We start from the raw sequence: 27247 nt of genomic DNA on the forward strand, positions 1-27247 counted from the left end.
AATAAGAGTATTTTATTAACAATAAAAAAAAAGCATCATCTGCTGTGAACCTGTCATGGTTTTTTTTTTTTTTTTACATGAGCAGTGATAGTATGATTGATATTGATGATGCTATTTTCCCCTTTATGGGACTAATGAAGGTGCCCTTATCTTGAAATTGTCAGTTGGACAAATTATACCATATAAAGATTTTTTGAAAACAAGAAAAAGCAACATTTTTAGCAAGCACATTGATATTTTTACTTATTTGAAGCGGTAAATTAAAACAACTTTGGGAATTATGCTGACAATACATCTGGGCCGATATGCGTCTGTAGTGCTCAGAAAAACTATGATAGCAATTGGGAATGAGTCGGAAAGGAGGAGAAAAGGAGAAGAGGAGTTGGGGATGAGGAGGAAGCTGGAGAACGTGCGTGCTTCCTGGAAGACGTGCTGGCCGACATGCGAGAGGCTCAGGAGGACGACGGCCAACTGACGCCAGGCGGGGCCACCTTATTCGGAATGTGTGCGGCGTCTGCGAGTCGTGCAGTCTTGCGGGACCTGGCGAAAAATGCAAAGAAGAAGCAAGGAACCGACCTCAAGACAAGCCAGCATTGCTTGAATAACTTTAAAAGCCTGCTGTCGATAGAAACAAAGTTGCCCTGATCATCAAGAAGTCACTGGTGATCACTGAGATGTTATTTGTGAATATTGAGCATGAAAGGATTTTGCCGTGGCATATCAAGGGCAGTTTTTTATTGATGCCATGAACACACCCGAACATGGTCACTCAGTCAGTGGCCACATTAGTTTTCACTTGATGACATCCATGACTGGAGTTGTCACAACAATTCTACCTTTACGAATATTCTGATAATGATCAGTTTTGATTGACACTGGTACTACTTTAACAACATATTTATTGTATCACCATAGTTTATAAGATTGTTTATTGAACATGTTTGGCCTTACCGGCTACCTGGTTAGTCTCCAAGAGACATCGACGAGACGTTTCAGCCTTTACAATGAAGTGTAATCGGTCTCCCTCTCCGCCTCCTCAGCGGAGCGACGCCCTTTATTAATCTTCTCTGCCAGCCGCTTGATGTCCCTCTGGGCGTCCAACAGGAAGGAGTGGTCTATGTGATCACAGTGACCTTTAAAGTGCTCAAAGGAGTTGCTAAGGAGAAGGCATACAAATGTGTTTGTCCAGTATTTCCCTTATGAGATAATGCCTCACATAGCAAATGTGTACAGTGCGAAATGGCCACTTTAACCCCTACTGAATATTTCCCGTTTTGCCCCTGATCCAACAGCTGCTCACCATCTATATTTGAAAATTATGTCGACGTCACAAACTCCTGCTTTGCTGTCTGAGGTGGGGTAACTTTGCTGAACAATGCTTCCATTCGGTTAAACTTAGGGGCCGCTTGGCACCGCCCCTGCAAAAAAAAAAAACACCAGACGAGTACGACTTAAGTATTTTGCTGTGATTTATGGGTTGTTTTGCACCTTAAAGACGGCAGGTGGAAAATTCATCACACCTGAGTGTTCCTTCATCTTATGGTTCAGGGTGCGCAAGCCTGCAATGGCTCATAGCCTTTTTGAGTGCTTTTCCATTCTCGAACACTTCAAATTTTACAAGCATATTTGAGAATTTGGCCGTTTCCATCGCTGAGAATTTCTTGTCCCTAACAGGAGCGCACGGGCGCTTCGTTCCACTCGTGCGTGACGGTTTCCCCCTCAAAAGCATGGTTGGAAGGCTTCAGTGCCTGAAAGCAAAACACATCCCCAAGAAAAAACTTTAGTGAGAAAGAAATTTCCTACTCATTTTATTTTAGATCTTTGAAACAACTCAATTTCTCATTGTTGTCAAGATTAGCCCTCTGAAAATGCAGCATTGAAAGCTGGGACTCCCTTGGTATGGTGGTGCGAATGGCGTTCAGGGGATGTGTGAGATTCGAAGTGCAATGGCGGAGTTATATAATAATTATTCATCACGTTAAAAATCTGTCTGCTGAAGACGGTACAATTTATCCAATTCAATGATGAATGCAGACATACAACAAGACTGTGGAAAAATTCTTAATTGTTTTAAAGCTTGCAATATACAAATATACACCATGTAAAAATATATGAATTAAATAATGATAGATATTGGTGGTCAGTTTGGAAATGTTGGTTTGGTGGCATGCTGAAGTAAATGTGGAAATTTACATTGGAAACGTTTGGTTTAGCTGTCAAAAGTTCCTTGATATATATTTTATATATATACGTATATATGTATATATATATATCATTTTTTACATTTTGACGTACTGCACGGTGCCCTTTTAACGAATCTGATTGAAAATTGGCTAGAAAAGACTCAAGACATTGATCTTACTCTATCCCTATTTTTATGACTTCTGGATGACGTTTTACTGGAAAAAAGCTAAGGAAGGGCTGGTGACGGCGGTCCAGAAGGGAATCGCCTCCCTGCAGGGTGACAAAATGATCAACCCGCCCCCCTCCAGGGACCAATTAGTTTGGTGCTAGAAATAGGAGACCCTCTGGGAGCGAGAGGTACGAGCTAGTAAACTTAGATATCCATTAAAGTGCCAAAGATTAAAAACCTTCAAACGTGTGAAATAGAGACAGACAAGCAACCTGGGCCACTTAACGGCCGCGATGGCACAGCAGTTTCCATAGTGTAGTGGGGAGCTTCCATTCGGTTAAACTTAGGGGCCGCTTGGCACCGCCCGTGCCCGGGGAAGGTGCTCCCTAAAACGGCTGCTGTGACCTCATCAACGACGGCTCACTAAAAGTTTAACAAGAAATGTGCCGTGACCAAACCTAATAGAAAATATGAGGGGGAAGAAAACAGATGTATTTTTAGATTTTACTTCGTATCCATCCATTCATTTTCCATCAATCTTGCGACTGGCGCCCATGATCTCAATACGGCCGGAAATTTACATTGGAAACGTTTGGTTTAGCTGTTATAAAAGTTTGGTTTTTTAGTGCTGGATCACCGTATGAGTGACGACAGAGTCATCCATTCCCAATTGCAACTGTGACCAAATGTAGTATATGGAGTCACCATAATTACCCCATCGAGAAGCACTTACTGCTTCAGAACACAAGTGAGTGCTTAGTTTTGAGGGTCCTTCTCAAAAAAAAAAAAATTATAATTTGGCCATATTAAGATGTTTGCTTCCAGATTCGTCCTCCTTTAGCAACGTTTCTCTCAGAATTGTTGGGGGAAAAAGCACCACCTATGATTAAACCAAGGAAATCATCATGCACATACCACACTCCGGCAAAACAAAGCCCAGTCTTCAGCACTAATCCACCCTGATCACGTCATCAGGTAGGACGTGTTTGATTCTATTTATAGACGTTTAGCCGAGGCAAGGGCGGCGCCGGTATTGAAGAGTTCAGAGCGCAGACTGACCTGGCGGGACAAGAAGGTGACTGAGGAAGGTGAGCATAAAATAGAATTACTGAGTCAACATGCTGATCTTTTTTCATCTTCAGTCACTCAACTGTGCAAGACTATGCGGGTTTTTTTGTGACTTCCTGGATGAGTAATCACAACTTTTCACGAAAAAGGATGAATTTCGTCTTTGATGAACGTCCAGATCACCAACGGGAACGGTGGTAAACTGATCCCATGCAGGACGATTGATCGTTCAACTTGTTACTGCACTCAGGTAATTTTTTGTTGTTGCTGTTTGTTTGTTGTAGTTGAGTCAGACTTTTTACTTTTACTCCCCAATGGAGTTGCATGCGCACCTTCAAAAATGCTTAAAAAAAATATACAATATATATAATAAATATATAACTTCGGCCTGACTTTCACGGACGCCGGCCTGTCTCCTCCGGAGACCACCCCCCCCCCCCACTCCCTTTTCCAGGGACCCTCCGCTTGCAGTTCCTAAAAGTACTTTTTTTCCCCCCATCCTGTGGGAGGTGCAGCTTCACTTTCTCCTACAAATGTTCCCAAGACAAAAAGACAGTAGTGCTTTTCAAATCTATCATGACTCTAAGTGAACTGAATCGTCAAAATCAAAAATTCCTCATTAATAGAATTTTCTTGTCTTCTATCTACACATTAGTTTTATTGCTGCATCATCTTTTCCCATCACTGCATGGCCCTCTGGAGAGTGAGAGTTGGGTAAGGTCGCAAATTGGAGTCAGATGTCGGATTCGCATCCACTTGCCGTAATTTGTTTGTGCCAAGCATAACGGTTCGGTTTTATGGTCATAAAGTTTCACTATTTTGTAGTATCGCGTCCAACTATTCTTCAGGATCAGCAAACCAGAATTTCTGTATTGACAGAGGAATAAATTTGTCTCAATACGCCGCTTTTGTCGCCGGAGCGAAGTCAACGCAAGTAACCTCATATAAGCACTGACGATGATAAAACACTGAAGTAATCATTCACTCTAAGAGAGGAGGTTTGCTAGTCCGATGTCAGCAGGTCCCAATTTGAGAAGATAACATGATGCTGTGGGAAACCAAAATTGTACACACAATAACCCATATGACACTCTGAAGAAGGCTAAGATGCTACAGACAGAATTGATTCTGCGTCTCTGACTCCGTGTTTCAGGTTGGTGTACTTGACGACGTGAGTATTTTACAGCTCATCAAATGTCGTCGCGGGGGCTGCTGGAGCCTATCCCAGGTATCTTCGGGCAGTAGGCGGTTTATCTGGGCCACCTGGAACAACAGCGGAGCTATGCAAGGAAAAATCGGCAAATGAGACCACGCCATAATTTATTTCTGAAAAATAATGTTTGCTTCTGTGAAAAGCAACAAAGAGGCCATGTCATGAAGTTTCACGAGTTGTCGTTCATATGTATTTGTGTTGTTTATGTTTATAGCATGGCTAGCGTGGCTAGCTGTTTTTAATTACTGTTAGGGTGTCATTGTGTCCTATTGCGACAAAGCAAGGAGTAGAAAGTACAGCTATTTTTCAGAAGTCATAAAAATAGGGATAGAGTAAGATCAATGTCTTGAGTCTTTTCTAGCCAATTTTTAATCGGATTCGTTAAAAGGGCACCATGCAGTGGGCCGTCGAGCAAACACCTCTAATTGTGTTTCACGAAGTCATGCAAGTATTTTTTTCGGCACATGCATTTCATCACTTGCTTCTCCATTGTGAAGTCGTCATGTCCTGGATTTTGGCGAGCCTTTCTCCTCGCTTTGTCCCGCTCGCGCTGTCTCCGCATGAATAAATGGCGCGGGTTAATTATTTATTCAAATGTGTTCAAATATATTGCGCATTTGGAAAAAGGAGGACTGCGCCGCTGCGGGCGATAAGTGAGCAAAAGGCATCCCACGCGTCCGTTAAAATTGGGTTAAAATAATCTTTAAAAGGGAGAGCCAAGACTGCAGTGTGGCCCAGAACAGTGTTGAGGCCTTAGACCGCTCTGCCATCCTAGGTGCACCCCCGCCGCGCTTGGAACCAGAACCGAGAGCCCCCCGATGAATTTCACTCTCTCTCTCTCTACCAGTATATATATATATATATATATATATATATTTTTTTTTTTTTTTAAGCATTTTTGAAGGTGTGCCGCTACTTTGCACCTATATATATTTATATATATATATATATATATATTTATTATATATATTGTATTTTTTTTTAAGCATGCCCTCCTCCTCCGTTCAAAATGGCCGACTTCCTGTAAAACCTAGCTCATTGCTCCAAGACCCAACTTGTTATAAATGCATCACAACCTACAAGGGTTATCCTGCAAAATAAAAAAGTTTGCTCGAGAGAAGTTTCAGCACAGAGGGGGAAAAAAACGACACTGCAGCAATGTAATGACAGTTTTTGCAGAGAATATTACGAATGAGTAATTTTGCGCGGGAGGTCGAAATGTAAAATGGCCAGCGCTGTTGTTTGTTCTCTTCTGTGCGGATGACCCTGCCCTTCTCCCGATGAGCAACCTGGTTTCAATGTGTGACATAAAATATTTAAGCCGTTTCTGTGTGAGCGACGAAGGACAAGGCTGTGAATAGAGACGAATACAATGTTTTACTTCTCAATTAGCACAGTTGTATTAACAGTTTGAAGCATAGCCTACTTACACCTCCACAAAAGTGCAAAAGCAACTACTGTGTGAGCAGTTAAATCGTGAGTCTCCCATGGTCATGTACCATTTATTTGACATTATTTACCCTCGTAAACTACAGAAGGCCTCCTTCAAATAAATATCCGCTTCTCCACTCCAGACCGAAGAAATACAGAAAATATGGATTATTTTGCGAATTTCAACACTTCTGAATGATGGCTGTAAGTTTTCACTTAAGATTTCCTTCGCCGCAACAAATTATGCAGAAATTACTGTGCCACTGAGTAAAATGATGAAAAGGATTTTATTGTGTTGACTTCTCCTTTAAGTTAATGTTTTGAAAGGTTTTTTAAAAAAAACCATCCTGGCAGCTGGTAATGCTCTCTTGACTGTGTTTGCTTTGTACTTTCAATGGGCTCTGTCTGAGGTGGGAGTGCTGGATTAAAAAAAAAGGACCTAATCACTTTCAGCACACACTGCCCCTGATCGATAATTGTTTTATAGTCGCAGTTGTGCTCACTTTGCTTTTGCCTAATAGAACTAGAAAGAGAAAATGTGAGCTCTTAGCTTTTTGTTTGCGTGCTGCTAAATATTTAATGGGGAGCATTCTCTCTAAAGGGGAAGTCAAGGCAACACAGAGGTGCCTTGCCAAACAGTTTCAGAGGCCTCACTTGTATCCGGAATATATTACTCCAAGCAGAAAATGGTCTTTAGTTTTTGAACCCCACGCCTCCTGGGGAGACTGCGAACCTTTATATAGTGTAGAAAGGCATCCTGAAGCCTGGAAAGTCATTAATTTGATTGTCCAGTATTTAACACAATAAAATGCCAGTTAGCTGAGTGGCATTTTAAACATGATTTTTTGAAAACAACCTCGGCGAGCCAAGAAAGTGAGGCGTGCTCGTGATTACGCTACGGGAGCTACGTTTTGCTGAAGTTGACCGTAAATTACATGCGCAACAACAAGGATAGGGGCGGGGGGTGTGACATTTTTTGTTGAAGCAGTTAATTTTTAGAAAAAGTGTACAGCGCCAGCAGACAATGAATTTTCAGCACTAAAAAAACGAAACTGCTGGGTCCTTTACAAAGATGGTACTTCCATAAGTGCGGCTGGGTATTGAGACCGCCATTGCCATTCCTGCATCAACACTTAAAATAGATTTAAAAAAAAAAAAAACAATTATTCAATCAATGTCAGAAATTAATCTTTGAGACAATCTTGTGTACACAAAACATAAAAATAGGAAATCCACAATTTTTAAATCTTCTAAATCAAATCATACAAGAAATTTCTATTGGAATCAGACCCTATTAACAGCTTGTCTTTGAGACTTCATGGTCTATATTTTCATTTGTACAGATTCAACGCATGAATAAAAGTAATTACCGTATTTTCGCAGTCATAAGCAAACAAAGCGCCCTGTCAGTCGATGCGTCCATTAAATGGACAAAGTACCACTCACGTCCATCAGCCCTTGTCATCAACGAGCTGTTGGAAGTGCATGTTAGCACACCCTGCTGGGCAAAGGGCGAAGAGGAGAGTGGACGAAGAAGAGCACGTTCCCCCGGACACGATCGGTGGCGACGTTTCGCGCGGTTCGGACAGTACCAGGGGTGTGGACTTCTTGTTTGAGAACTATTATCCAAATTTATCATAGCAATATTATAAATAAAAGAGAAAAACTAGTGTGTGTGTGTGTGTTTATATATATATATAGCCGGTGGACTGGTGGCACTGGACGGCCTTGTACAGGCCGCCGGGCCCAAATGTGCTGTCAAAGGTAAATAGTTCTAAACACTCATTTTGCATATTTTTTTTGTCTACAGAGTATGCCAGGGGTGTCAAACCCATTTTTGTTGAAGGCCACATTATAGTTATGGTTTAGCCAAGCGGGTCACCGTCTCGGAGTAATTAAATAAATACAATTAACCAGTACTTAAAAACATGTGGCATCATATTTTTAAGCAACCAGTGCAGGTTAAGAAGAGCACTAGAATTCAGTTAGAGACTTTTAATGGCCGCCTCCGCTGACCCCTGACGCCTTCTCGTGGGCCGCACCCCATTGAAGCTGACTGCGAGGATGAACTTGTGGCATTTAAAAAGCCAAATTGCAAAGAGGACAGTCAAATATTTTAGAAAAATAAAATGCAGCATAAAACCTTGAAAAAGGAGTGAAGAAATTCAATGAAGCGCGGGTAAACGGCGAGCAGAGATTTGGGGTGACAAATTAAAACCCAGAACCCGCTGGGCGTCACCAACACCAGCGAGGGCTGCATGTGGCGCGAGTCGCACAACCACCTGTACGGCGTCACCAGCAACCCCTACGACCTGGAGAGGACAACACTTCCAGAGGACTCACAGCTAAAATGTCCACAAATCCTCCCAAAACAAATGTTGCTCACCAAGTGTTCGGAGAATAATCAGACTCTGCGGCACCGTCTAAGGCGTTGCGTTCAGGTCGCAGTCTCCCCAGGAGGCGTGGGTTCGAATCCCACCTCAGACAGAGCCCATTGAAAGTACAAAGCAAACACAGTCAAGAGAGCATTACCAGTTGCAATCACTGACCACTGCAAAAGGGAAAACCACATCATGGACCGGGAGAAGGGCAGGGTCATCCGCACAGAAGAGAACAAACAACAGCGCTGGATCAGAGAGGCCATTGAGATCTGCAATTTCACGAGGGTTTAAATGAGTAAACGCTGAGCTCCCACTCAGCGGCTAACCAGCTCTCAGTCCAACTTTTCTTACCCATGATCATTGTCAAATTCTGTCCGCCGCGAGGCGTGCCACCGTCTGTCCCAGCCCCTGCCTCTCGGCCGCCCCCGGGATGCCCTTGGCTGGGTGTCCCGCTAACCTGGGGCCCGAAGCGTTCAGCTCCCTGTGGGCGTGAGCCGTCATCCCTCTCAGCGCGGGGAGGGATGGGACAAAAAAAAAATCAACTATTTATCAGGAAGACAAGATTTTTTTTTTCTTGGGAGAGCGCACCATTTGCCCCGATCCAACACAAAGGAAATAAAGGAGCAATATTTTGATTATGCAGAATTGAGTTCAGCCTTTTGGCCCGGCAGACGATACTTGCAGGAAAGTCCCTGATATTTCATTGAAGATAAAAAGGAAAACAAGGGACTCGGAAAATCAAAAATACAAAATAACAGGTATAAAAAAAACAATAATTTTTTAAATTAAATTAAATGATGTGTATTTGAGTCAATTGCTTTTGATTAACTCAAACTTCCGTCTCATTGCGTTTGATAATTAATTTATGATGTGTGTGTCTGTATGTGAGGTTACCAAAACACTCCATCCAACTGCTCCAGGACATTGCTTTTTCGCTAACCAATATCTTGGAATATAATCACTGGTGATGTGTTATTTACGGCATCAATCGATCTGTGGAGACTTGTGGTGTATCTGTACTGTCAAACTAATTTTATCCAATTCCATTGATTAGCGACGTGATGTGTTCATGGGGATAACACGCAAACTCCACACAGAATGGAGAGCATCCTGACAAATTGGCATATTTAGCAGCCAAAATATAATGAGCCGTTGCTGAAATCGGTTTTTTGCTATACCCCTAAGCCTGGGAAGTCATTAATTTGATTGTCCAGTATTTCCCTCATCTATGTTGTTGGATCTCGAAGGTTAGTGATTTGTCCAACTGGCAATGTAATCAGTGTGGTTTGGATAGACAAAAAAGAGGCTTGAGAAATTGGTTACAACAGGGGGACCCCACTTACATTGATGCAATATTTTTTGGGTTGTGTCTAATGTTGCTGAGTAAGAACCAAATATTTTCAGGACTGCGACCTGAACGCAACGCCTTAGACCGCTCCGCCATCCAGGCAACTGGTAATGCTATCTTGAATGTGTTTGCATTCATTTATTTGTATTAGGTTCATTTTGTCTTCTTATTATTGATATTTGACAGATTCATTAAAAGCAGACAATTATGTTTTAGGTAAACATTTTGCTAAAACAACCAAGATTTCTGCAACCCAAGTCACACATTTTCTTTTTTTTTTTTGCAAAACTAAAAATATCCACGGCTCTTTTCATCAAATAGAACCTCTGCTGGGCCCCCTAAAAAATAAGAATTTGGCCTAACCCTGTCTATTTTGAAGCTGCGGCAAAATATAGCGTTTTTTTTTCAACGTGGTTTCGACTTTGGAATTTCCGCGTCTGTGTTTGTGGAGTGTTCTGTGGCCGGTGTCACTGCACTTGTGGACGCATCTGGATTAAGGACTTTCTGACCAACAGACCCCAGACTGTGTTGCTCGGTTTGTTCCTCTTCCAAACGTCTTTCGTATGCATCATGGCACAAAAATACTTTGCTCATTGAGGACAATGTGGATTCTGCTCAGATTTGAATGTGTACAGTTGTATTGTTTTTTTTTCTTTTTCTGTTCATTCACTGAAGATCCAGAAAGCATCGAGATTCATTCATGATTTTTGGGAAACTGTCCTCGGTTAGTCACTGACAAATTTCCCTCTTTGCTGTTTTCGTGCTCAGGAATATGCCGTGTCTCAGGTAAAAAATGTTGCTTTGGTGCAATCTGGTGGCAACTTGGTGCCAAGCACCTAAATTGAACAACTGATGGGAGGAATGTCACATATTCAAGCCATAACAATGTGTACTAGAAAAAAATACTTTGTTACGAACACTATATGTCAAATTGGCGAACCTGACATACAATTGGTCCTTCAGAGCCGTGGACCCAACATACTGGAGGCGTCCAGGGGCGAAGCCGACGACCGAGGACAATCGTGGCCACAACAAGGATTTATTTTTTTCCAGGATTTCTTTTCTTTTTTGGACCTGGTCCTCGACTTTGCTACTGGATGCTGAAAGTTGAAGGGAGGCTGCGGAGAGAGACGTTCAGCTCATCTTGGGTGAGTGTGTGAAGTCCGAATGTGATGAATGAGTGTGATAAATGTGGGCATTTGAAGGGGTACGTAGTTAAATTCTGCGTTAACAGGAGGGCGGCTCGGTGGGAACGGCATTTTTAGAAGAATGCTTCATGCGGTGGCTTCAGCTCATTCCTGAGTCCTCTTTACACACGCACACGCGCACCCCGGAACACACGCACACAAACATAGGTGGAAGCAGACGGATTTAGACACGTATATGTGGACATCTGGGTTGTAAAATGGCACTGACATGAACGCGCCACTCAAAGGCTGCGCGTCACCAGTATTTAGGAGGATATTATACCAAATTAGAAATTAGAGGGACAGTAAGCTGCAGTCCAGCAGCGCTATCGCACCTGCACGAAGCTTTTAGCGTCCGTCCGCGCGCGCCCATGTTGACACAAGATGAGAGGAGCCTTTCAGGCCGCCGTCGGGCTTCCCACGGCCGCCAAGACCTGCAACGCTTTCCTCGGCCTTGAGCACACCAAAGAGCAGCTTCAGCGCGAGTTTAACCAGCGAAAAGAATTTGTTGACGTCACGAGCAGCACGCCATCGTCTGCTGGGGCGCAACTTTTAGATTTGAGAAAGGAAGGTTCAGCGCGCTTGCTTTTGCATTTGTGACGTTTTTCAGATGTCGGGTTATTGATTCTGGTTCTGTTAAACTGCTGTCCTGTGTCCAGGAGTTGTGTGTCTGTGTGGTTTCTTTTTGTTTTGGTTTTTATTTGTTTATTTGATCATTGTTTGCCTTTTTGTTTTTGGAATTAAATTGCCTTACTTCTCTGTTTTTTTTCCTTGCCTCCACCATCACCATCACCAATGAAGTGAACCTTAACACTGGAGTTGTTTCTTGTCTTGTACAATAAAATTGTTGCTGGTTGTGGTGGCAGTTAAATGATTGTTCCTTTTTGTCAATGTGAATCTGGCAACCTGAGTTCAACATTACTCCACTCAACTTTATTCATAGAGCACTTTAAAAACCACAGCTACTTATAAAATCAGAATCAGAATCCCTTTATTGTCATTGTACTCAAGTGTGCAACAAATATGGTTGAAAGTAAAAATCAGACGTGAACACAAAGTTAAATCAACAATTGACATAAAAATGTAACCACAATGTAACTCTACGACAATGTCGACTCATGTTTTCTGTCTCTTTTTTCATTGTTATTGGAAAAAGTATACTTTAGTCGGCACAACATTGCCAACATCGTAACATTTTCTTCCAGCAAGTCTCTTGCTCTTGCATTCAACTTACATGTTTTATTTTATTTTGTCTCGTCAAATCTAAGTTAGTTCACAATTTGTTAGGAAAACAAAATTCAAGAAATTACAATAATTTCATATTTATTCCTCTACCCAATGCCTTATCCGAGTGCAAAAAGCAAATTGTTTTCACACACAGGACCACCAGCGAACACAGGGGTTACTTGAACGCTAGTTGCCAGAAAATAACCTTTTTGATCTATTACATCAGACAAGAGGTGATAGTTCGGGCAAAGTTTTAATGTGCAGGTCAAAGATGCACCTTTGTCAGAGACATCCCACATGTCTGAGATCAGGGCCCTCAAGTTCTTCCCTACTAAACCCATCCAGGCTAACGATCCTCCCCAAAGTCTTCCCACAAAGTTTGTTTTGTTGAAAATTCTGAAACGAGGTTTATTAAGCTTTAGGAAAACTAAGAGCATGAGCCCAAACCCTGATTGATTAAGAGGTGTGTCTCATCATTGTTTGTTTGGTTTGGATTATTCCACAACAGTAGTTTCCTGTAACAGTGTCTGCAGGACAGTTCAAAGCTGTCAAACTGGCTCAGTAAATCCTCTCCGTGGCGTGAACATTTCAACACCTCTGCTTACAACACGGCAGCTGCTGCTTATGTGGCACTCTGTAAAGTAGTCATCCCAATCTGATTTGTTTTTATAGCGCATGACTGTGTGGGTCGGTGTTCATTGCGGTTGATGTCACTGTGATGCATTTTCAGGTAACTGCATGTTATGTCGGTGGTCGGTGGGTGGCGCTGTGCGGCTGCATCACCAAGGGGGTGATGAGCTGAGACCATCGAGGGAGACTGTTGTTCTATACAATGCATGAGACGTATGAAACGTGATGCAACCGATGTGCTGACACATTATGCGTTTGTTTCTGTGTTAACAGGTAAAAAATATGTTCTTCAAGTTTGCGAATGAAGTGGGATGTAAATATAGAATGTGTGTACAATGCAGATGGGCGGGAAAACGATCGGTGGGAGCTACGTTAGCCGCTCTGGCTGTGTTACCCGCGCTAGCTATGTTAGCCTGTTACCCGCGCTAGCGATGTTAGCCGCGCTGATTGTGGTATCCCCGCTAGCGACTATACCCGCGCTGCGAATCAGGGGGGGTGCATGTTGGGACGCCACAGGGAAGTGGGATGTAAATATAGGATGTGTTTGCAATGCTGCTGGGCGGGAAAACGATCGGTGGGAGCTACGTCAGCCGCTCTGGCTGTGTTACCCGCGCTAGCTATGTTAGCCTGTGACCCGCGCCAGCTATGTTAGCCGCGCTAGCTACATTACCCGTGCTTGTTGTGTTGGAGGAGCTGAGACCATCGAGGGAGACTGTTGTTCTATACAATGCATGAGACGTATGAAACGTGATGCAACCGATGTGCTGACACATTATGCGTTTGTTTCTGTGTTAACAGACCCCCGCCCCCCCCCATGAGAATAAATAAATATATTGCACTTGGATGAGCTTTGCCCGATGGATGTGTTCCTCCACCGAGGGAACTGCCACTGCGCGCTCCTGCTCAGCAAAAAGGGGGGGCTGGTAGCCAAGACATGCCCTGAACGGGGACTCATTTATCCTGCAGAATGTGTGTGCGTGTGCGTGTGTGTATGTGATGTCCGTGCACGCAAGACAAAAAGAGAGCAAGGGAGAGCGAGAGCGAAATGTTCATTGTCATAGATGGGACCAGGTTTGGTGTCCATCCAGAATGACACAATATCACCCTGTGCGGTTGTTATTATCCGACTAAATGGCTGTTATCAGTTGTCAGGGATTCTGAGATAGTGCCTTCTCGCCCTGCTAATAGGCTCGATATTACTTCCGAGGGACAGGTAATCATGAGAAAATCAAAGAAGGGTGTCTGCTAATGTCGGCCCAGGACAGCCTTTTGTGGGAGATGGATGACAGACTATATCAAACGGAAAGATTTTGCCACAGGTGACTCCTGTCGCTATTACTTCTTGAGGTGAATGCCGTACGGACCCGACGCTGCGGGTGGGCCATAGGGGGGCGTGGCCACACACCAAGATACTTGTGTATGTTAAACATTTCTTCAACTATAAAAATATATAATTTAAGTAAAAAAAAAAAAAAAACAGAAAAATATCCGCCAAAAATCTACACGTAAAAAAAAAGCAATTTGACAGCTACTCAAAATTGTCACAGGTGGCGCTGTTGAATTCGTTTAAGGCCGTCACGACGGTCATTTTTTTTCCCCCTGCAATCTTTATTCAAGTCCACCAAAAGGAGAACTTACGTGCCCCCGGGACACGGATACCGATGACGTTTATCATAATTTTACCAGAATATTTTGGACAATCGTATGATTCCAACCAATCAACAGGAAAAGATTCTTTAGAGCTTTAGAACAATTTGTATTGTCGTATGATTTACCCCGCTACAATTCATTTGGCTTCAAGCCTTCGGAATTTACCGAGCATTTTAAAAACAAAAACTTAATTCGTTAAAAACAACCAGCCCATATAAACGCACTCAGGATGCATTTTACGTCTCTCGAGTCTGCAATAAAGAAGAACAAAGTTTCAGAACTATACACGTTCCAGATATATGACAGTGCCTCGTTAACTTGCCGTCGTCCATCTCAGGAGGAAATTTTAAAGACTACAAAAGTCCGGAGTGGTACAAATGGATTCTTTGAGTTTTTGGAGTTTCCCCCGCTTAAGATAGTGTCATCACCGCTGGCAAGGTAAGACCTTTCAAAACGCTTTTTTTAAAAAAAAATTTCCAATAAATCATCCATTTTCTTCTTTTACGTCTAACTTTGTATAATCAAATATTTCGTGGACTTATGTGACACGCCTTGTCATTCTGTTTCTTGCTTATAGGGCAGATGTGGGCAAACTACGGCGTGGGGGGCCACATGCGGCCCGTTAAACTTATTAATCCGGCCCGCCGAACTTGAAAAAAATTAAATGGATAAACCTTGCTAATGTTTTATTTTCTAAATACTGTGGTTTTTCAAAGACATTTATATTGTTGTAATGCTTTTGTTCACTTTCATTTAAAATTAAATGTTTTGGGGTTTTTTTCTCCGATAAGGTGAGGTGACCAAAACACTCCATCCATCTGCTCCTGCTCTGGCCCCTCTGTCAAATTTTAGAACCCAATGTGGCCCGCCAATCCAAAAGTTTGCCCACCCCTGCTATAGGGTGAACCACGGGAGTTTCCACATGACAAAAAAAATCTAACTTGCACAGCTACATACAATATATAATGTGTATATCAATTAAAAGAGATAAAAAAAATATTTTTGAGAGACAATGAGAAGACACTGATAGCCCTCCTGCGGTGTGCCTTCACCCCTTCTCTCATATAGTCCATCACCCCCCCCCCCCCGCCCTGCCTCTGAATAACCCTCCAAAACTTTACAGCTCCAGCTTTGAATGGAGCCCATCAGGCGATTGCTAAGCCATATCTGACAAAGGCATGAAAAATCCGTCCCACCCCTTATCTTACACCTCCCTGTGCAGTTCAATCACTGTCAAACGCAAAGAAAAGGGGTCTCTTGGGCAAAATTTCATGATTCACAATTGATTAAATAAGGGTGTCATTTCAAAGATGGGGGTGTCACCGGGCGGTGTAGATGTCCGACAGCGAGGGGAGAGGGCAGCCAATAATCCTTTGCGCTGTTTTGACTGTCCTCTGGAGCCTCACTCTGTCCGCCTCAGTGCAGCCGCTGTACCAGGTGATCTGATTGACTATCGCAACTGTCTAGCAACTCTAAGATTCCGTTCACTCACACAGCGCAGGAGCCTAGCAATTTGATGTTCCCTGCAGCCGTGGAAACATGCAAAACAAGACTTCAACTTTGACCATGAAAAGAAGCAAGGCAGTAATGTGTTAAAAAAAAACAACATTAAAATGAGAAAAGATATTAACCAAAATAGAGGAATTAGCCGACTACCGGGCCACCTCGCCCACAGGCAACATTTGCAGAGGCTACGCAGCTACAGCGCCGGAGAGGTACACAGGAGGAGCAGGCCTTGACGTAATCTTGGACATCCTTTCGCAAGTCGGGCCACCAGAAGCGTTGGGCGTTTCCCGCTTTGCTGAAACCAGCACAGGATGCGTGCCCGCTCAACACACAAATCATTTATCAGTAAAATAACAAATGGGCATCTATGTTTGACCTTTTTATTGTATTCAATAATTGGTGAAATAATTCCAATACAAAAAATAAAATTAAACAAGATGAATTCTTACTTTGCATCCATACCCGGGGTCGGGTCGCGGGGGCAGCAGCTTCAGCAGGGGAGCGGGAACGCAGCCCAGAGGTTGGGGGGTTTGAACTCCAAGTTGCTGCTGATGCTGCGTCATCGGGAGCAGGCTCTCAATGGACGAGTGGTAGAAGGCTAGCAGCAGCTTCCTGTCCAGGTTGAATTTCCTGAGGACTCTCAGGAAGTGCAAGCTCTACTGGAGCCAATACATTTCTCAGTGATAATGCCTGCATGTTCGTTGCAAAAATGTTAAAACGATTCTACGCAGCTATATTTAACAAAAACACTTAATTGACCGTAACAAAAAGCTCCCGGGAGGAAAACATGTGTCAATGTTAAACCCGATGACAGAACGGAACAACGTAAGAGTAAATAAACTGGTTCATTGCGCTGATATTTACAAATAGCATTCTCAGAACTCACTTGTTATAAACTTGAATACCAGCCAGCGGTACTTTGCAAAAAATATGACTGACAGAGTATTCCTCTGCAGTTTGCCATGCCGAATGGAAGCTCCGGAGGAGGCGGGAAAAAGTACCTAAGAATAGCGATGACAAATAATCACGCAGCAGTAGCAAAAAGTGTGACAATGCAACAAATGTGCTCGAGACAATGCTGGTAAACAAACAAAATTACCACTAAGCAGTAAAATAGCGCTCTATAATTTGTCGCATGAGCAGAAGCAAAAAAAAAAAAGTATACCATTTATTTAAGAATTTGAACACAATGCGTCATTTTGGCCTGCGCCTCATTTCTTTTCCCGACAGAACGAAAGAAACGCTCTTCAAAGCGCTCATAAAGTGGCCTTTTTGTTAATGAGCTGAGCTGGACCAGACTTTTGGATTTTAGTTCAAGATCAGGTTTAAAGACTGGACTGCACCTGGGTCAGAGGCCGACATCCTGTTTGTTCTGGTCGGGCTGAGGGAAGCCGAAATGGCTCGCCATGGCCCTCGAGAAAAGTTAAAAAAAGAATATTCTGGTTTCAGGGATAGAAGTTATACCAGGAGTAAGAATGGCAGGTGTTGCAATATCTCATGAAGGAAATACTGGACAATCAAATTAATGACTTTCCAGGCTTCAGGATGCCTTTCTACACTATATAAAGGTGGATCCCGCCGTTGGGTTTCCGTCACAGACTTTCCAGGGGAAAAATGTACAATTGGATCATCTGAATCATTTTGCAGGAACTTTTGTTGCCACGGAGAATAATCAGACTCTGCGGCACCGTAATAGCCACGCCCTTCGAAGGAAAGTCACAAAAATAGGGATAGAGTAAGATCAATGTCTTGAGTCTTTTCTAGCCAATTTTCAATCAGATTCGTTAAAAGGGCACCGTGCAGTACGTCAAAATGTAAAAAATGATATTGATTGGCGCAAGGTGTATAACTGAATATAAACATATAGATGTCTTCAGGTACAGACTCTTTATGTACATGTGAAGTTTTGGATTTTTAGTGGAGTATTGCCCAAGACTTGAGGTGCAGAGGTTTCAATCTCTTCGGCTTACTGTGACGCGAGCATGCCCTCCTCCTCCGGAGCTTCCATTCGGTTAAACTTAGGGGATAATGCTGTTTTTGTACAGGACATAGGAACTCCCCTTCATCACACATGACACCACAATCTGGGCCAGCTCTGAAAACAAATTTAAAACTAACTGAATTTGAAAAACCAAAGTCAAAATTAAATATAAACTGCGTATAATGAACAATCCAAAAACTACCCAACATATAATATCATATTATAATGTATATAATATGTAATATAATCCGTGAGTAATTAACGCCCCTCCAATTAGCTTCAGCGCCGCACCGTGCAGCCAGATGTGCGCTGCCTCCCGGCCCCCCTTCGCGGGGCGGCGCCGGGTGTCCGCCGGTGAAATACCACTACTCTTATCGTTTCCTCACTCACCCGGTGAGGCGGGAAGGGCGACAACTCTTCTTCAAGGTGCTGAAACGACTTCGTTGGGACCCATATTGGCCCGCTTAGATGGAAAGCCAAAGATTTCTCGCAGAAAACAGCACCAGCATCTACATTAAGAGGGTGGAGGCCAGAATCAACCCAATGCCATTAGTTCCTGAGCCCCAGGTGAATTGGCCACAGTTCCACATGATTAACCCAGATAATTGTGTGTTGATAGAAAGCATGGTCGCTTTCGTATTGTGACATCCTCAAGGCCTAAACACTCATCCGAGCAAATGTAAGGTAGATTTTGTTAACCTGCCCGGAGAAAAAAATCAACGAAAATAATTTGTATTTGTTTTAACCAGTTGGTGGCGCTACCACTGCGATCAAAAATAAGTTGGCAGCCGTCTTCAGGGCCTGAATATCCTCAAATGTGAAAAATTTTGAGGAGAGGATAAGTTTGTAAGAAATTAAAATGGTAGATAGTGGCGGAACTGGCGGGTGAAACGAACAACATGGAGAACCTGCAAACGAGGTCCTGAAAATACATTTAATTTTAAATGAAAATGAACAAAAGCATTACAACAAAATCTCTGTGTTTGACACACCAGAGTATGGGCCGCTATCCGGCATTCTGTCTCCCTATTCCAACACATTGCGATTCCGAGGTTGTGAGTTTGTGTTAAGGTTAGGGCGGGGTTTAGGGCTGGGATCTGGTATGAAACCCTTCCGATGTCTGCTTGGCGCCACTCCGGTCTCGTGACTGTCCAGGCTTCAGGATGTCTTTTTACACTATATAAAGGTGGAAATTTACATTGGAAACGTTTGGTTTAGCTGTTATAAAAGTTTGGTTTTTTAGTGCTGAAAATGCTTAAGTTACTGTTTACAAAAAAGTGAAAAAAAAATCTGTTTACCTGACCAGTCCGCTGTTCAGGGCCTCATCGCTGAAGACATCTACCAACTTATTTTACATCGTAGTAGTAGCGCCGGATTCACATAGAAACTTTGCCGGTGTTAAATTAACAGCATGTCATTCATGGATTTTTTTTTAATTCGATTTTGCATATCTGGACTACTAAATTATATATTGTATAGCATCAAACGAATCCAGAATACTGTAAAGTCAATTCAATCGAAAGTAATACAAACAAAACTAAATTAACGGACGGGAGGACGGGGTGATATCGTCTCCTCCTTGCCTGGCGTTTAGCCCCCGCACGACATCCCCGTCTCTTCCTCCTCAGCTCGCGGGGAATATCGGGTCTCGCTCCGGGAGCCCACGCGGGGTTAGCACGGAGTGCTAACAGCTGATGTCACAGAACAAGTTGAAGTAATACCGATTTTTTTAATGTAGTTCAAATTATTTTACGGATCTCCAAGTCACGGTTGCTTGGTACTTTCAATGGGCTCTGTCTGAGGCGGGATTCAAACCCTCGGAGCCCCCCCCCCATCGCACTCCTCCGCACCCCGTCAGTGTTGTCAAAGGGCAACCAAAACTAAGTAGTTCATCCTACAAGAGTCAAATCATTTTATTTGTGCACCGCTTTCGAACGCGAGATCTGCACACACAACTTCTGCACGCCTGATGCAGACCAACGCATTTAAAAAATGTAAAAAAAAAAGGCCGGGCACGGGCGGTGCCAAGCGGCCCCTAAGTTTAACCGAATGGAAGCTCCGGGGGAGGAGGGCGGGTGTGTGTCAACCTCATAATCAGCTTTGTTTTATTGCCGAACAGTGCAATGCCACTCCCACAACTTTTTTAATTAAATGAAAAAAATGTGCTTTTGAGTTTAAACAAATGTAGGGCTGCCCTTCCCAGATTAAAAAAACAAGGGAAATATTGGACAATCAAATTAATGGCTGCCCAGGCTTCAGGATGTCTTAAACCGAATTACCCAGAGGAAACCCACCCCTCGCTCTAAACAAATAACCCAATGCCCAAGTAACCAAAAGAGTCAGTGGTCAGGGGAAAAGAGGCGGTGAACTACTTGTTGGCCTGTTTACTATTTCTGTTCTTTTTGTGGAAATTTACATTGGAAACGTTTGGTTTAGCTGTTATAAAAGTTTGGGTAACTCCTCAGGTTCATCCACACCAATTAACGGAAGGTTATCTGACAAGTGATCATCGGAAGGTTGTCCAACTGATGAATTTTATTGGTTTTACATGACTTTTCTGACTAATTTTCAGTCGGATTCAGTTCTTATTGTGTGTCATCAATATTGTACTTCAGCGATGATTGAAGTTTGGGACAATATAAACCTAGAATAGGGAAGAAAATAAGGACGCTAATTGGAAACATACAATTTCCAGATGCCCTCTCTACCCCTCCCCCAAATCATGTTTGGAGAAATTCCTTCCTGCTGTTCTTCCATAAATAGACATGGAACCCTTGCATGCTTAACAAACACATCCAGACAATATACCATCCTTGATGCTCTGACTTAGCAAGCACAATGCCATGGTGGAGCAGATGAAGAATTGAAAATAAATGTCTATTTTCACGATCACAAGGGACACCGTATTAAAAGGCGCTATCTCAGTTGCGTGTGCTATTTCCTTATTTAACATATACATACGGCTCACCGTATTATTGGGTGCAGTAAAACATACGCTATCTTAAAACATTGAAGCATGCATGCACGCTGAAATGTATGCTACCATGTATGCAAGCATGTTTTTAAATAGGTAGCGGGATTAGAACTGTGCAGAACTGAGTTCGGTTATACTTTATTGAAGTATTTAACACACAGGTTGTTGAGGGATTGTGAACCTATTGTCTCAGCCTTGTTTTTGTGCTCGCCAAAACAGTTCCATTTTCTTCTGCGTATCCGACGTCAAATCCCGTAGGCAGCAGCTTTGTCCCTCTACTCTTTCCAATTTGTATGGGTCATCATGATTGTAATCACGACGTTCTGAAATTTGGGCGTAGCTTAGAGTCCTTATCAAATTCATAACAACCACTTGATGAAACTAATTTTAGAATGCCGTGTTTCAGTGTCTTTCTTGCTCTTATTGTGACAGCTTTTCATTCTTTTTTTTTTTTTTTAAATGGATGGAGGAAAAAAGCAAATTGCTACGCATTTCATCTAATTTTAAGGAAAAACTACATAGGATGTATAGTACATATCGTTATCGGGTTAAAAAAATACCTATATTAGTAGAAAAAAATTGTATCTGTTTCACGCAGCATTAGTGCCAGGAGGAATGAGTGATTGATGCAATCACCAAAGATACTGTGTTTTTTCAAAGACATATATATTGTTGTAGTGCTTTTATTCACTTTCATTTACAATTAAAAAAATGCATTTACAGCACTAAAAAACCAAACTTTTATAACAGCTAAACCAAACGTTTCCAATGTAAATTTCCACCTCACTGGGCTCACAAACATAAAACAGCTGGCTATCCATCTGGGATCCGAGGCCCATTTGCAGTCCTAGTTAAGACGGGGATCTGAACCCGACTCCCTTTCGGTGGAGCTAGACACACAGGTGTCAATTTCAGAATCACAAGGCCCCTCTAGATGGCACTGCGCACAATGTTTCAAAGTTCCCCGCTGGAAAGGGGACTTAGAAGAAATGGGTTCCGACAACCTAACTTAAACCCTGATGTTGCCAGAATACAAAAATCCAATTGGGACTTCCTTGAGTCAAAGATGAAAATGCTGACATTGTTGAGGAACCTTTGAGGTCAACTTTGAAATCTGAGTTAAATAAACAGCCCGCTCTAGATGGAACCCTCTGTTCTACTTTTGGCGCTGTTGGTAACAGCTGATACATACTCAGGTGACAGAGCTCTGATTTGGGAAAGTCATTAATTTGATTGTCCAGTATTTCCTTCATGTAATTATATTCCGAGCAAGGGTGGTTTAGTTTGATTCAGAGTGAACCTCTTCATCGTTTCACAGATATTATATTTGAAATCAACTTTATTGATCCGTCTAGAACCAAGAGGTATCGGAAAGGAAAAATGCCCAGCAGGGTGTGCTAACATGCACTTCCAAGAGGATTGTTGTTCTACGTGTGCCCTGTGATTGAACAGTTGGAATTGTTGCACGGTGTCATTTAGCCAACATGCGGAACATTTAGCAACATTTGTGTGACAAGGAATGGCTTTGGAGCAAGGAATGTACGGCAGCCCGGCCCAGCGGAAATTCACCTTAACGTCCAGATCAGTCACTCGGGGTCTGGATGTGTTGATTTAAAACGAGACAAAGGCACACTTGTGATTAAAGAGCGCTTTGTGGCAACAAAAGCTCCGGCAACATGACTCAGATGATCCTATCTTCTCGGCGCACGCCGGCCGTCTAACCGCTCCAGCACCCCGTCGTGCCGCTCGGCGAAACTACAATGCCCTCCGGTCGATGGCACACCATGGTCATCTCCAGGTCGTCGATAACCGGGGGTTCACTGTACTTGGCAATGATAATCACCGACTTTTCCGAGGCAGTTATTTTCCCCATCCAACCCCCCCCCCCATTCCTCCACCCCCAAAGCAGACCAAAGACGGCTCACCAAAAGGGACTTAAGGATCATCTTCGCAGCCATAGCGGGAGATTTGAAGGCAACCCTGTTTCTTTTTCGGTTTTGTGCCCCAGACCACTTTCTATTTTGCTTCTCCATCGTTAACATCAACAGACGTTTGAATTGTAAACACTCGTCACTCACGTTCTTGAGGGCGCACGCACTGAACTCTGTGTGTGCGGTGCAAAGAAGGTTTGAGGAGCTGACACTGATGAATCAGTCAAATATCAATAATAAGAAGACAAAATGAACCTAATACAAATAAATGGATGTCAAACTGAAGGGATGGATCTCTTTATTGCATGCACCAAGCATGTTATACATTTTTCTGTCCACGGGATGGCGTAGTCAAGAAAAATGAACTCGTGCAACTCATTCAAGTTTTATATTATTTGGATAGATGAAATGCTATATATATATATATATATATATATATATATATATATATATATATATATATATATATATATATATAAAAAATTAGAAATAATGTGATTTTTTTTTATGATATACATTTTGTAGAATTGTTTTTGCTCCATGAAAAAATTTCAAATTTCCAACTTTATATAGAGTAAAAAGACATCCTGAAGCCTGGGCAGCCATTAATTTGATTGTCCAATATTTCCCTTATGAGATATTTTATTTAAAAAAAAAAAAAAAAAAATCAATGATTGCCAGTAGATGGAGCCCGAGCAGCAGAGGATGTGTGGTTGCCCTTAGGTTACTTCTGCCTCTGTGAACAGCAACTTACAGATCTTGCTTGTAGCTGTTTTTCTCTGTTTTTGTCAGGAATGGCGACGCCATCTTGGGGAAAAAAGAAATTAACCGTGGGCGCGATACGAAGCAAAACGACGCGTTCCGATACGGAATTAGGACGAATGCGCTCCGCTCAACGTTTTGGGCTGTTTTATGTGAGCAGAGTTTCAAACGTTAAAAGAAGCGCATCAAGAAAAAAAAAGTAAATAATGAATGCACACACACAACGCGCAAAAAGGTCAAAAGTTGACATTGAGAGTTTTAACTTCTAAAATAGGACCTGGTAAATGTTTTAGCACGCAACTGAAGTTTTTTATTTGGCTTTGGTATCCGTCTGAGATTTTTTTTAACCCTATTCGTGAAGTGATTAAGATTCACGCAAGTCAATTTGTTGGAATTCCTGCAGACTTTTTTTTTTTTCTTTATGGGGAAAAACCTGCAGCAAAGAAAATATTTCAAGCCTTGTACTACATCATAAGTAAATTCACACCTTTGCAGACAAAGGTGTGAATTTAACTTTGGCTTAATTCTGGCGTTTAACGTCTTTCGCCTTCTTCAGAGTGTCGCATGATGGTGTCTTGAGACCCGTTATATATATATATATATATAAATATATAATATATGAAAAATTGTGCAGATTATGGTGTTAGATACCCCCAATAACGTTCCGGTTCCCCCCAATAAGGTGTCGTGTTAACACTCTCTGTTCGAAATTGGGGACGTTTCCATTTGACATGTGCTAGTATCTCGAATAGATCTGCCCCTGTACCAAACAGAAGTATTTCCACATTCAGAAAACAAAAAGCAATCTGTAGTAAGATGGCTGTCTTTATCGGAGTTTACTTGCGGATCATAGTGTGAAATATTCACAAGTCGTACCTTGAGAAAAGTGCAAAAAGTGGAGCAAACCAATTTTGCTTCAGAAACTGAATTACTTTTTTTTTTTTTTTTTAATGAAGAAAGTTATTGTTCCTATTTTACACAGTCTCAAACAGTTTGTCAAATGCTACTTTTAATCTTGAGACTTTGGCTTAGGTACTTGGTTTCTTTTCCCCGTAGAATTCGAGTCCATTTGGAGCACCAAGTATGGATGAATATTTAATCCAAAGTGCAGGAGGAACAGACTTTACTGTCAAGACATTGTGCATTGTGTGTTGTTTTTTTTCCCCCATAAAGGAGCCCGTGTCACAGTCTCGGGGCGGCTGTAGAATAAATACGTCTCTGATGCAGTGCCGATCGAGTGTGCCCAAATGGAAGCTCCGGAGGAGGAGTGCATGCTGTGTGACAGTGAAGCCGAATAGGAGCACCTTCCCCGGCCGGGCACAGGCGGTGCCAAGCGGCCCCTAAGTTTAACCGAATGTCAGTGTTAGGCAAGTGGGTGTTACATTGGTGACATGTGCGCACTTTGTTTGACTGGGAATGGAAAAACACTTGATGCTAGAATTCCGACAGGGACAATCAATAAACCTCGTAATGAAAAAAAAAGAAGTCCTTTTGACTGATTCACTCCCATTGACGGGGCAAATAAGCTTCAGTAAACATTTATGAACTGCGCGGCGAGCCACAAACTGAGCAGGAAAAAGGTTTTTCACCACTGTGTGTTTTTCTGTGCCCTTTTAAAGACAACTTTGAAGATAATGAGTCTCTCATAGCAAATGTGTACAGCGCGAGCTGAAAATGCATTTACATTCTCGACCATAATCCGTTCCTGAACCCTGTTCGAAAAGCGAATTGTTCGAACACCGAAACCATTCCTTTACTGCTTGCACTGACTTATCTTGCCGCAGATTCATCACTGCTCGTATTCATTGTCCAGAACCCCCGCGGGCGTCATTGCTCATCCTTGCCATCCCACTAAACTGCATTATTTAGTTAGCAAGTCACGCCGTCGCCCTCCGACAATCATCCACATTCACGCATTCAATATGCCAGTGTGTACACGCCGTCGAACGCGCTTTACTGGCTCAATTGGGTAATTAAATTCAAGTGTTGGATTGTAAATCATTGTTGCTGTTGCCGACCACCTAAGTGGCCCACCCCTGGTCGCCTAAGTGGCCCACCCCTGGTCGCCTGGGTGGGGGAAGAGAAGCTGCAGTCAAACAGGCAAAAATAAATTACTCAGGTAATTACCAATCACTGCTCACCTGTTGTCTGAAGTTGAGCCACAATTGCTCGTCAATTGGCTCAAATAAATGAATGGCTCTCTCACAGCTGCGAAGCAATTCTCATCGTTCACCCCAAAAGCGCCATTTAAAAGCGTAGATGTTTTTCAAGTCCTCACTTATTTCCCAATTTCATCAAAACGGGTTGGCATGGTGCCCTCCACGGATCCGGGTGGGTAGTTGAGGTCCCTTCTCAGGTTGTGAGGGAACTGATTCATCGGTCCACAACCCTGAGAGCATACTTCTTAACCCTTACTGTTTTTTTCTTTTTGAGTCTGTTTTGGCTGCCTGTGACGAAACATCCTAGTTATTTGCTTTTTCCATGTAGATGCGGCAATGGTGTATCAAATGCCTCTTAAATCTCGGTTCCGGACAAACCAAAATGTCCGGATCAATTCTCAAAATCGCCTGCACCTCATTTGGGAGGTTGCTGGTTGTGTTTTTACAGTATGCATCGGCTGAATGACTATTCTGATTCGACTCACGTTTTGACAAAAATAAATTAAGAAAGAAAGAAAACAACCCATTTTCTGCCCCCTTTTCCCCCGGCTGGGGGATTAGGTGACGGTGACCCACTAGGAAGTTTAAGGCATTGAGATCCTATCTTCTCGAAGTTGTACACCTTCTGCTGTAAATTCTCTCACCTCCTTGTGTTTCAGCTCGCGCTGTACACATTTGCTATGAGAGGCATTATCTCATAAGGGAAATATTGGACAATCAAATTAATGACTGCCTGAATTTGAGCATATGCAGTATTGAATTTTTGGTCAGCTGTACATTTCGAGCACTGCGAGAGAGAATGAAAGCAGAAGAAAAAATCGGGCTCCCTCTCTAATATCATATCTGCGCAATTCGCGTACTTTAAATAAACATACACCAGTAAGAACAAGACATATTTTTATTATTTATAAGTCTGCAGTGTACAAATTTGAGCAGCCACATTATCTTAGTTTATTTTTACTTCCCACCCTCAAAATTATTTTTATTTCCACCAATAGTGACTTATAACATATTCATATATGCTCCCAAGGTACGTAAACTTGTCAACAGCTTTCAATCGTTGTCCATTGATTGTGTCGCAGTTTTTAAAAAGGAAAAAATTTTAAAAGGCTCCACTATTTTTACGAAAATTAAATAGTGATTATTCATTAATGTCCATTCAAGTAAATTGTATTGCACAACACAAAAGTTGATTTTAAAATGACCCGCCCCCTTTTAAGTAAATTCAAAATGGCCGACTTCCTGTAAAACCTAGCTCATTGCTCCAAGAGACCACCTTTGACACAGTCAGCCGCGTGCGTGTGTGGTGTATTGTTTGTGAAGATGAAAGAACAAGGGAATATGGAATTATTATTATTTTTTTGCTTACCGCTTTTCCCACTGAAAGGTTTAAAGATGACCCCATGAGGCACCGCCCCCTAAGTTTAACCGAATGGAAGCTCCGGA

At 42.5% G+C, this 27247-nt stretch overlaps 1 protein-coding gene across 45 annotated transcripts in view; it reads left to right on the forward strand.

Annotated features, from left to right (window-relative positions):
* The first annotated feature begins 3380 nt into the window (after nt 1–3380).
* The window catches only part of LOC148316170 (uncharacterized), a 67421-nt gene continuing 43554 nt past the window's right edge, over nt 3381–27247 (forward strand). For 12 of the 45 annotated variants that reach the window (XR_015840314.1, XR_015840307.1, XR_015840313.1 and 9 more), the window contains exons 1-3: nt 3381–3441; nt 3571–3671; nt 10758–10942. Coding sequence is in view for 6 of the 45 variants with exons in the window: in XM_088287004.1 (XP_088143130.1) it covers nt 14718–14926 (209 nt within the window). In the remaining 39 variants the exon portion in view is untranslated. Of the gene's footprint in view, nt 3442–3570; nt 3672–10757; nt 10943–12938; nt 14927–23672; nt 23842–24815; nt 25014–27247 lie in introns of all 45 variants that reach the window. The other 33 variants (XR_015840296.1, XR_015840301.1, XR_015840299.1 and 30 more) reach the window with 7 other exon arrangements.

The sequence above is a fragment of the Idiotropiscis lumnitzeri genome, chromosome 22, assembly GCF_059441095.1.
Source record: "Idiotropiscis lumnitzeri isolate Australia: NSW breed Sydney's pygmy pipehorse chromosome 22, RoL_Ilum_1.0, whole genome shotgun sequence".
Classification (NCBI taxonomy): Eukaryota; Metazoa; Chordata; class Actinopteri; order Syngnathiformes; family Syngnathidae; genus Idiotropiscis; species Idiotropiscis lumnitzeri.